The 11,505-nt window shown below is 60.3% G+C and overlaps 1 protein-coding gene across 2 annotated transcripts in view; it reads right to left on the bottom strand.

Annotated features, from left to right (window-relative positions):
* Nucleotides 1–10,803, bottom strand: part of ADGRA1 (adhesion G protein-coupled receptor A1) — a 44,638-nt gene extending 33,835 nt beyond the window's left edge. The window contains exons 1-3 of one of the 2 annotated variants that reach the window (XM_024346704.3): nt 10,595–10,803; nt 9,821–10,025; nt 748–875 (exon numbers count right to left, since the gene is read on the bottom strand). In XM_024346704.3, coding sequence (XP_024202472.2) covers nt 748–875; nt 9,821–9,823 — 131 coding nt within the window. In that variant the 5' untranslated portion in view covers nt 9,824–10,025; nt 10,595–10,803. Of the gene's footprint in view, nt 1–747; nt 876–1,407; nt 1,774–9,820; nt 10,026–10,594 lie in introns of those variants that run through there. The other variant, XM_063782370.1, reaches the window with a different exon arrangement.
* Nucleotides 10,804–11,505: the final 702 nt, after the last annotated feature.

Below are 11,505 nucleotides of genomic sequence, written 5' to 3'. Positions count from 1 at the left end.
AGTGGGTGCCGTCCGTGAGCCTGAAGCTGGCCCTCTCCAGACGCTCCAGACACAGCGTCATGGGTGCCTTGATCTGGGACCTCGGCCTCCAGAACTGAGAAGTCAGTTTCTCCCGTCGATAAACCATCGAGGCCCCCGTGTTCTGCTGCAGCAGCCCAAACAGACCGAGATGACAGTTTCGGACCCACCCAAGCCTCTTCCTGTGATCACAGCCTCATGTGTGCCCGAGTCTCTGATGAGACTGTGGCCCTGGGCGCCTCCAAGCTCTGTCCGTGACCGAGGCGACCTTGGCCTCAGACATAGCCGAACCCCCGCCCATGACTGGCTGTGGGCATGCCCACCCTGACTGCGGCTGGACACCCTCATGTTCTTGGTGCCTCTCCCAGGCTCTGCAGGCCATAGTGACTGCCCGGGGGAACTGAGCTCCTCAGGGTGCCTGGACCGACACCGCACCCATTTCTGGAAGAACTTATTTCGCCCAGTTAAGGACACGGGGGATGCTGTGGAGAAGACCCTGACGGAGGCCTGAGTGGACAGGCGCGGCTTCCCCGAGCTCCATCCACCCTTCAGCTGTGTGATGGGCACCAGGCTGCTGAGCGGGTCTGAGCTAGCTGGTGACCTGAGTTGTACCTTCAAGGACTTCTTGCTACATGAGGGGGCAGTGGCATTGCCCTTCAGGGACTTGCCTTTGAAGGTAAAAGCAGGTTTCTTGGGCACGGGGGGCGCCCTTGCCCATGCCAGGCTCACCTCTGGTGCACGATGTAGGTGACGAAGGAGGCCAGGAGGCAGAGCAGCATGACGGCCGTGCACGCGTACACCACGGGGTGCAGGAACTCCCCTGGGTAGCGGGGCAGGGAGAGCACTGTCTTCAGATCCTGAGGATAAAGCAAAGGAGACGTGTGTGACTGGCTGGTGGGTCTGTGTGGGCGGCGCCGTCGCCTGAGCCTACCCTTGGGGCTCGGCTTCCCCTGCAGCCGCTCCAGGCATTTTCGTGTGGGGTCTCAGGGAAGGGGGGCTGCCTGCGGCGATACGGTCAGGCTGCGTCTGTGGATGCTCAGGGAGTGCACGGGAGGGGCCCCACGTGGCCACGGAGTGCTGTCTGTCCTCGCCCTCCACTGGCTCTGCTGGCCAAAGGCATCCTTGTTTGGCTCTGAGGCTGGCTCCTGGGGCCATGTATCGGCCGACTGATGCCTGCCTCCAGCCTCCTTTCTTCCCGTGGCCTGCGGGTGGCCGGGTGGGGTCTGGATGGGCCTTACAGAGAGGCAGGGAAACCACGGGATGGCCCCAGCCCTGCACTGGGAGCCCCACACTCATCGAAACCCTGCTTGTCAACATCTTCCGGGAGGATTCTGTACGAGCTTCTGCGAGAGGTGGAGAAAGAGTGGAGACTGTTCGGCACCAACAGACCTGGACCGGAGGCCGCTAACTCCACCTGCTTCTCGGCCCAAGAAAAGGGTTCAGGGTCAGAGTTCAAAGGGGAATGTGTGTTCTCTGTGGCAGAGTAGACTGGGGGAAAATCGCCCCAGCTGGAAAGGCTTGGAGCTGATGGAGCTTCATCTTTTCTTCATCAGGTGAGTGAGGTGAGCTCACCGGGGAAGCACAGAGGGGTGCACAGGCTGGGGAGGGGGCTTCAAGGGCATCAGCCCAGAAACATGCGTGCACAGGCCCAGGAGGGGGCCTCGGGGCACCAGCCCGCACTCAGCTCCGTCTCAGGCTTCCAGCCTCCAGACTGTGGGAAACATGTCTGTGCTTCAGGGCCCCACTGTGTGGGGTTTAGTTATGAACCTCAGGCAGGCGAGCAGGGTGGGTGCCATGTTCCGGTAAGAACCCTGTGGGTGGGTGCCAGCAGGGGTGAGGGCTGCAGCTGCCTGGCCCCTCCCCAGCCCCCTGGTGATCGCTGCACCTGTGTCAGGCTCCAGCCACTCTGACCACGCCATGGATGCTGCCCTGGGCATCGGGGCAGGAGGAGGCAGCCGGCCGGGCCTCTGGGATGGCTCCGGCTGAGTGAGGCGGGAAGTGGAGAGGGACCCTCCTGTGCAGGAAGGGCCATGGGCAGAGGCAGTGTCACCTGTGTTGGGACGCAGGCAGCCAGCGGGCCCGAGAGCTCCTGCTTCCCTCCTGAGGCCACACTTCTTGTCTGTCCAGCCAAGACGAGGCCCTGGCTGGCTAGAGAGTGTCCACCGTGGACAGAGGGTGCTCTGGGGAGCCAAGGGACTGGCTGACAGTCAAAGCCCGAAATAGGGCCCCTGCCCCAGGGTTCGAACAGCACTGGCCAGGCGGGCATCGGAGGGGCCCTGCATCCCGGGACGAGGAGCCTGGACCTGTGCGAGGGCGAAGGCACCTGGGAGAGGAGTGGGTGTCGGTGTGGGGCCGCAGAGCTGGAGTGACAGCAGACACTTTGCTTTCCGGGGAGTGTTTAGAATCTGCCCATTTCTTCCTGGACACCAGGACCCCACAGAGAGACAGCGCCCTGTGGTTCAGGCTTGGCTCTGAGGCCCACCCTGGACAGAGGCCCCTGAGGGTTTTCGGGGGAGTCAGGGCCCAGGAGAGCCCCACCCTCACTCTGCCCCTCTGTAAAGAGGTGAGCTGGGTGGGCCTCTGTCCAGATTCTCCTGAGTGCCCCAGAGCCCGAAGCGTCAGTTGCCTCCTGCAACAGTCGTGGGGTGAGTGTCCGGTCCGAGCTCCAGCTGGGGCTCCTGCTTCCCCCAGAGAGCAGCCCAGGGACAGCCCGGCCAACTGTGGACACTCGCACGTCCCTCCTTGGTGTTCTGGCTACTGGAGTGCTTGCCATCAGGAGACGATGCATGGGGGCTCTGGCGTGGCTTGGGCGGTGCCAGGCTGGTTGTCCCACGTTTGCTGGTTTAGTAGGCGCCCACTTCCTGCCACGTGCAAACAGCTCCAAAGTCACAGAAAAGCATGTTTTCCCGGCCAAATCCTGACATCAGGTTATCCAGTGAGTTATCTGCTGCTGGGAGGTGGAGAATGCCCCATGTGGGTAGAAGAACTGAAGTTTTAACAGGGCGTGAGTGACGCCCCAGATTCTTGTCCCCAGGATTCTTCCACGAGAGTCAATGGCTTTTCCTCCAAGACATTGACCCAGGGTCTGAAATAAACCTGAACACTCTACACAGTTCCGACAAGCCATTGTTGCAAACCCAGATCCGCGAGAGAAGCCAAGAGAGTGGGGTCCACTCCGTGTCCAGCCCTCTCCGAGTCTATCGGAGCATTTCCTCAGTGAGTCGCCTGGAACAAGGACTTCGTTCTCATCTGTTGTGTTGAAGAGCCTGGGGTGGTCTGCCCCGGGCCCTCACGCGTCCTCCCACGGCCTTCCTGGGGCTGCTGTGGCCGCCGCGCCTTCCTGCAGGACTCAGACTCCTGCTCAGCTGCGGGGGCGGGGGGCGGTGCCACGGTGGGCGGAGGCGCAGATGGCAGCCAGGAAAGTGTGTGCCCTGATGTCTGGTGCCTGCGAGCCGCGTCCTGTCCCGCTGCCTCCATCCTCAGGGCCAGAAGGAGACTTAGCCTCCCGTTTGTGGCTTTCAGTCACAAACACAAACCCCTTCATGTTAAGCCCAATCAGAGCTGCTTTTCATGCAAGAGGCAAACGTCTCAGGGCGCGAGTGCAAGGTGCAGGCTGCGCTGGGAGGAGGCCGCCCAAGCTCCAGTGACAGCGAGGGCCACGCCGCCTTGTGTGGGGCTTCTCGTCTGAAGGCCAAGCTGTGAGGTTTCACACGGACTGAGGCGGCAAGGGCAGGCGTGGACGCTTGGAGCTGCCGCGTGAGCTGGAGGCCTGGGCCATGGTCCTCACCTGTGCAATGATCCGTGGGTCAACAAGATGTTTTATAAGAAACAGATGTGTGATTTGGTTTGGTTTCTTTTTTTTTTCTTGTCTCCAAATTACAGTTATCAACAGTGCCTTTCTACATTTTCAGAGGTGACATTTAAAATTCAAAGTGGGTCATGTGCAGTGGAGACGTGTGTTGTCTTTTAAAGTTTGCATATGCACCGATTCTTCTTTGCAAGTGTTCCCCAGGCCTGCTGGTCTGATCTGTGGCTGAACAGAGCCTGGCTGACAGGGGTGAGCCAGCAAGTCAGAAGCACAGTTCCTGGACCCTCAGCTCGCAATGCAGCCAGGCTCCTGGGGGGTGAAGAACACGGTTCCGAGGACCCAAGGGGGCTGGGAAGGGGCGGATGAAGGTGGCCCCGACCTTCTTGGCCCAGATGAAATGGCCGGAATGCCAGCTTGGTTCTGTGCCCGCAGGATGGCCCAGGTTGCTCTAGAAGGCACCCAGAGATGTCTCTGCTTCCCTGGGGAAGGCGGGCATCCATCTCCCATCTGCCGGCCTCGGAGCCCACAGTCCCGCCAGCGTGTGAGCCCGGCGTGCGTGGGACTCGTGCTCTGGCTTATTTGTGTCTCCTCTTTCTTTAGTCATAACTTCCTCCTCTGTCTTCCCTCATTTTAATTGGAGGTCTCCTCTTTGGTGTGTTCTGCAAATCAAGTGGGTCAGGGTGTTAAAGACAAAAAGAAAGGAGGAAAGATGAGAAGAAAGCAGTCGGTCAAGTTATGTGTGAATTTTCTGATCAAAACTTAACCTTTCTGCAGCAGTGAGAGGTGGGAAAGTGACCTCTTCAAACCTGGGGAATGCCAGCTGCCTGAAGGAATCTTCCTCCCTGCGGGTGAGGTGTCCGGGGCCAGGTCTGCAGCTCCGACTGGCTGAGGAACCTTCTTTCCTGCACGGTGAGGTGTCCGGGGCCAGGTCTGCAGCTCCGACTGGCTGAGGAACCTTCTTTCCTGCACGGTGAGGTGTCCGGGGCCAGGTCTGCAGCTCCGACTGGCTGAGGAACCTTCTTTCCTGCACGGTGAGGTGTCCGGGGCCAGGTCTGCAGCTCCGACTGGCTGAGGAACCTTCTTTCCTGCACGGTGAGGTGTCCGGGGCCAGGTCTGCAGCTCCGACTGGCTGAGGAACCTTCTTTCCTGCACGGTGAGGTGTCCGGGGCCAGGTCTGCAGCTCCGACTGGCTGAGGAACCTTCTTTCCTGCACGGTGAGGTGTCCGGGGCCAGGTCTGCAGCTCCGACTGGCTGAGGAACCTTCTTTCCTGCACGGTGAGGTGTCCGGGGCCAGGTCTGCAGCTCCGACTGGCTGAGGAACCTTCTTTCCTGCACGGTGAGGTGTCCGGGGCCAGGTCTGCAGCTCCGACTGGCTGAGGAACCTTCTTTCCTGCACGGTGAGGTGTCCGGGGCCAGGTCTGCAGCTCCGATTGGCTGAGGAACCTTCTTTCCTGCACGGTGAGGTGTCCGGGGCCAGGTCTGCAGCTCCAACTGGCTGAGGAAGGAACACATATCCTCCCAGGTGCTTCCAGTCCTCCTTCTCCTTCTTCCAGGTTCAGGCTCCCTTCCTTTCCTTCCTTCCTTCCTTCCTTCCTTCCTTCCTTCCTTCCTTCCTTCCTTCCTTCCTTCCTTCCCTCCCTTCCCTCCCTTCCCTCCCTCTCTTCCTTCCTTCCTTCCTTCCTTCCTCCCTCCCTCCCTATTTCTCCTTCTTCATTCAGGTGCTTCTTCCTGGTTCTTCCTGTTTCTCTTTCTTGTTTTTTCTGGTTCTCCCTGTTTTACTTCCTGGTTCTGTGCCAATGAACACTGATTTCCTGAGAGCCTGATGTATTCCCTTGTCTGCCTTTTAAATAATAATTGCATCTACTGATCTGTCAACTTTTCATGGATGTGTTCCAGGGGAAAGGCGGAAGGTAGAGGAGAAGAATTTATTCCTCCAGAACACAGATGACCCATAGTCGGCATTACGTTTGTAAGGTGTGTTATGATTTTCTTCTTGGAGGAGTAGATGGGCTAGTGAAGTTTTGAAGAGATTTGGGAAAAAAGTGTTAAAATATCGTAGACGCTTTCTTTCTAGACTGGTAGTTACTTGCTTAAAGTTCTTAATTTTCGGGAAGATGTGAGGTGGGATGACAAACTCTCCATCTGTGAGATGAAGGAAGTAGACTGTAGCCATTTTTAGTAATTTAGATATTAGACTAAAAAACAACTAGCTGAAAAGAACTCAGTATAGCTCTGAAATGTTCGTAAGCGCGACCGACCATCCTTACGCCCTGTGAGAGGCCCTGCGTCCCGGGCCCCTCCCACCTCCTGAATGCCCATTCCTGGCAGAGGCCAAGGGGTAAAATTTGAGCAGAGATAAACCCACCTCATGTGGGCTCACGTACTTCCTAACAACTCAGAGCTCCGAGTCTCCCACAACCTGCCTTTGGGCCAGGACCCGATCCTGGTTCTCTTCAGGGCGGACTTCACATGGGTCCGGCCTCGGGGAGCAGCTGCAGGCTCCTCCTCACTCTCGGCCTCCAAGACTCCCCTTCCTGGGGGCACCGCCAGGAGGCTGGCCTTGACCTTGGGCCTGTCACCCTCCGGTTGGAGGTCTTCACCCTTCGGCTACCCGCCTCGTCTCCTTGGAGGTTTCGAAGGCACTCTGTCCTTTCAGAAGCTGGGGAAGGAAGTGTTAGACCCAAGGAGCTCCCTACACACACCAGGTCTCTGAGGTCCCCCAGCCCAAGCTTGTCCTCGCACTCAATCCGGGCATTGAGAACATGCAGGATGCAGCAAACAGCGCCTCTGATGACCAAGAGTCAGCCCTGAATTGAGAGCTGGAAGGGACTCGGTTGAGTCCCCTTTGAGAGCCTCCACCCTACTCACAGAAAGCTGGCAGCTCACAGATGACCACATAGAAACACAGATGCTAACCAGGCAATGGTGCCATTGGCACAGGGCCTGAACCCTGAAGGGACGATGAGCTCATGCTCCCAGCTGCACCTAAATATTGCAATTGTGGAATGAAAGTAGCCACAAAGAGCCAGACGACATCTTCACACCACACCCTATCCCACAGCAACCACACTACACCAGCCACACTGCCCATCCCACAGCAACCACACTACACCAGCCCACACCGCCACAAACCACAGCAACCACTCTACACCAGCCATACTGCCCATCCCACAGCAACCACACTACACCAGCCCACACCACCACAGACCAAAGCAACCACCTTACACCAGCCACACCACACACCACACCACATCAGTCATGCCAATCTTATTATTCTGTTTAATTTCTGACCACAAACAGTGTTACTAGGAGAGCGAGAGCCTGTGCCGAGTGTGGGGTGCCTCAGTGAGGCCACCAGACCCAGATCCTCTGAGGGAAATAGTCACAGGGAAAGCAAAAGCTCTGCAGCTTTATCTAATTCTGAAGACTGACAGTCGGCAGGGGGCCTGAACCCTGAAGGGAAGATGAGCTCATGCTCCCAGCTGCACCTAAATATTGCAATTGTGGAATGAAAGTAGCCACAGAGGGCCAGATGACATCTTCACACCACACCCTATCCCACAGCAACCACACTGCACCAGCCACACCGCCCATCCCACAGCAACCACACTGCACCAGCCACACCATCCAACCCTGCAGGTGTTGCCCCATAGGTGCCACACCCAGTGCAGCCCCAGGCCTCCCAGTTGGCAGGATCTGTGGCTTTTCAGCCTCAAATTCAGACCCTTGAGAACAACTGTTCTCTGAGTTAAGTGTGAGGACTGCAAGTTACGGGGTGCGAAGTGACACCGATTTCATTTCGGAGCCTGCTGGAACGTAAGTCCTGATAGCACCCCTTGCAGAGACAGGCAAGTTCACATTTGCTTTTGCTCGTTAACAGTGGTGACGGAGACACAGCTTGCAGAAGGAGGTGCCCCAGCTTTAACCACTGGACAGGTGGCCTGCAGGTCCTCCAGAGGGGAGCAAACTGTCCATCCTGTAGAGCACCATGGGCCGACAAACCAGCCTTTTGAGAGGACGGCCTGGCCCAGCCAAGCTGCTGGACAGCAGCTCAGAATCCAGGGCTGACTCATGCCTTTGTGCCTGGCCAGGAGCGATGCCACCAAAGAATCTGACCTGTGACCTGTGCCCTATGCCCTTACACTTGGGAGCTCAGCAGGCAGCTTGCCCCTGGCAGGCGTCAGGAGCCCCCCAGAGCACAGCAGTGGGGCAGGCAGAGTCAGGGCCACCCTGCCCTGGCCACGGCCTCCAGGCTTCCTTCTCAAGACCCCATGGCCATGGGGTGAGCCTGCCCAGGTATCTATGCTGTGAACTTGGAGACACGTGCTGTGAACTACGCTGTCACACTACGCTGTGAACTTGGAGACACATGCAGAAAAATGCTGCACCAGATTGATGCAGCACGGGAGGGCAACTCCTCACACTTTCAGAGATTTTCTCAGGTGCAAATGTTACTTGTTGTGAATAAAAACAGTGAGCTGCTGAAATGCCACACTCTCCAGGCAGATCGAGCTCAGCAGGCTTTCACAGTCTTGGGTGAGCAGGAGCCCTGGGCTGCCAGGCCGGCTGGGACCGGGTGGCCCCTGGCCGAGGAGGTGGTAGCAGGAAGCTCCACCAGGAGCCAGGAGCTGAGAGGAGAGTGCACGAACAGGCTCAGCCTGCGAGGGGTGGTGCCCTTCTTGGATTGGGGAGACCTCTGCACAGTTGTTCGCAGAAGGGCCAAGGGTTAGAGAGGAGGAGGCGAGGAAGGGGATGAGAGGGACCCCCGGGCTGCGGCAGCACCCCCACCTTCAGAAGCCCTTCTCCGTTCACTGTCCTCTGTCAATGACAGTTTTCCATTTTGCAAATAAGGGTCTGAATTTGAGGCTGAAAAGCCACAGATCCTGCCAACTGGGAGGCCTGGGGCTGCGCTGGGTGTGGTACCTGCGGGGCACCAGCGATGGTTCCTGAGGCTGGTGGGAGCCTGGGGGCAGGCAGGAGCCCTGGGGCCGGCCTGCTGCCCCCTGAGGTGCTGCCGGTGCTGGAGACGCAACCTTGTCAGGTGTCTGAAAGGTAAGTGGGGAGACCTCAGCCAGCCTCAGAGGTGAAGCAGCCACTGGAAGACGATACTGAATTTTGGCAAAGGCATCTCTCTTGCTTGGACATTTCGAACGGAACAAGAAGAAAATGAGCAAGTGACTCAGACCGATGGCTCCTTATGCAGCGAACACTGGGTCTGCTCCGAAGCAGCCATCCGGCGTCTGTGGCGGCCGCACATTCTAGAGGCCATTGGCATTCTCTGCACGTGCCCTGGGTCCTCACCGCCTGTCAGCTGTCCCTTACCAGCACACACAATGCATTGTTCACTCAGCTGTCAGCCCTTCCGGAACCCAGACCTTCAGCAACTGCAGCAAAAGCTTGCTGGTGCCTCAGGGAGGGACCCACGATGGGCCCGGCTAGCCGATCCAGCCAGCTGCCAGCCACGAGCCCCTTCCCGCTGAAACACCCTTCCCGTGCCTGCCGTGTGCGCGGCCGCCTTCTCTCCGCCACAGCCTCCACTGCTGAAGCCCACCTACGTCTGTCCGCACTGCCTTTCATCAACTTTCTAATGGGAAGGGGCCGGCAGGGTGGCGTGGGGGAGGCCGGTGACCAGGGTGGAGGGGCTTGGGGTGGCAGGGACCCCAGCCCAGGCACAGACCAGGTTTTCACAGGGCACGGATGCCAGCTTTGCGGGAGGGACGTCGCCTCCATTGATTAAATGATTCCACAGTGCCATATGCCTGCAACTCACTAGTATTATCAGCACCCAGCACGCGGGGAGCAGAGGCGCCCAGACACGCGGCCTGTCCCCGGCCCCCACTCCACAGAGCCTCCCACCCCGGCACTGAGCCCGGAAGCCCGGTCACCAGCTCGCCATTCCACAACTTTTCCAGCCTGGGAGTCCCCAAACGGGTGGCCGCCCCCCCGCAGCGGCCTAGCCCCCAGCTGCAGGACCCCCAGGACCCCCGTACTCACCATGAGCGCTGCAAAGTTACCGAAGCGTGAGCGCCGCTGGAGGAGGCGTCCAGGGGGAGGCGATCAGGTGGCGCCCTGCTCCCCGCCAGCCTCCATGGCCTCCGGAAGGTCAAAGTCCCAGACGGCGGCCAGGAGGTCGCGCTCCCGGGCCCCTGGCCTCAGGGTGACCGCGGCGGGGCGGGCGCAGTCCGGGAGCTGCTCCCATCTGCGAAGACAGCGGCGGTCAGCGGGGCGGGCGGAGGGTCCCCGCGGAGGGCAGCTCGCAGCCCCGACCCCGCCAGGGAGCAGCCGCGGCCCCTGTCGCTCCCTCCCCTCCGCGGGCGGCCTGGGGGCTGCGCCTGGGGCTGGCGGAGGCCGTGCCGGTGGGGACCGGTGGGGGGCTCGGACCGAACGCGCCAGCGGCAGATGCGTCTCCTTCTCCATATTTAAAAATCAATCTGCGCCCCACTCCCGGCTCCGGAGCCAAACTCAACCATCTCGGGCTGCACAAAGCCAGAGGCGCGCCGGGGGGTTTGCACCGGGAACCGGCACCGAGTGACCCGCCCGCCCCAGCCCGGCCGCGGCGCCTGCTCTGCCTGGATGTGGCTCGAGCTCCGGGCCGGGCGCGCGGGGCGGGGGCCCTGGATTATCCGCGGCGCCTCCCGCCCCAGCGGAGCCGAAAGTTACTCGGAGCCGCTTTCCTCGCGGCCGGCGTCACCTCGGGGCGGGAGCTTTTCTGCCGAGCCGCGGCCCCGCGCGTCCCTCCCGCCGCCCAGACCCGCGCGTCCTTCCCACCTGCTGTGGCCGAAGCGGCTGCCGGGGCGGCCGGGCCGCGCTCCCGGAGACAGACGCGCTGCGCTCCCCCCGCCGGGGACCCGCTCTCCATTCGCGAGGGCAGCGGCCGAGCTGGGACCGAGTTATCAACAGATTGCGGGGCTGCGGCGCCGGCCGGTGAGTCACAGCCCCGCGCACTAGCGGCCCAGCCCGGCCAGCAGCGCCGCCGCCTCTGCGCGCACCTCCCGCGGCGACAGCGGGGACCCGGGGCCGGAGGCAGGCGCGTAACCATGGGGACCGGGGCGGGCGATGGCGGCGGGCGGGCTCCTGCCGCAGGGTGGGGATGGCTCTTCCAGCCGGGCGGCCGCCGTCACACTGCAGAGCGTATTTAAAGAGACACTTCGCTCCGCGCTCGCTCCCCAGCACCAGACCCTCGCCCGAAAACGCCGCCGGGCGGACTGCACGACCCTGTGTTATTCCCAAAGGCAATCTCCATCCGTGGAGAAGCTGCAGGAACAGAAATATACACAAGAAAATGGATTTGGAAGGAATTTTCCATCCTTTATTTAACATTCTCAAGTCCAGATATGCCAGAACCGAGGTGCACCTGTCGTGAACCCGTCTGAGTGTGAGTCAGCAGGGCAGCCGCAGCAGGTGTAGACAGACAGGGCCTGTGGCTGTGCAGAAAGCGTCCCTGTCCCCCTACCCCAACCCTCCTGCATCCTGGGCCACAGAGCTGGGCATCCAGAGCCAAGGCGAGTGTGGAGGCCAGGGTGCCAGGGGCGGCGCAGCCCAGCCTCCCACCCGCAGCGAGGTTTGGGCTCCGCACACATCCCACAGGTCCCTATCCTGCCCCCAGGGGCCTCCTACCCGACAAGGTGGGTCCAAGTCCACTCCAGTTTTCGTCACAAACTCCGTTTTCTGGGGCACGT

The sequence above is a fragment of the Pan troglodytes genome, chromosome 8 (assembly GCF_028858775.2).
Source record: "Pan troglodytes isolate AG18354 chromosome 8, NHGRI_mPanTro3-v2.0_pri, whole genome shotgun sequence".
Taxonomy (NCBI): Eukaryota; Metazoa; Chordata; class Mammalia; order Primates; family Hominidae; genus Pan; species Pan troglodytes.
The sequence above is the reverse complement of the archived record's forward strand: the minus strand, read 5'-3'. Positions and strand labels throughout refer to the sequence as shown.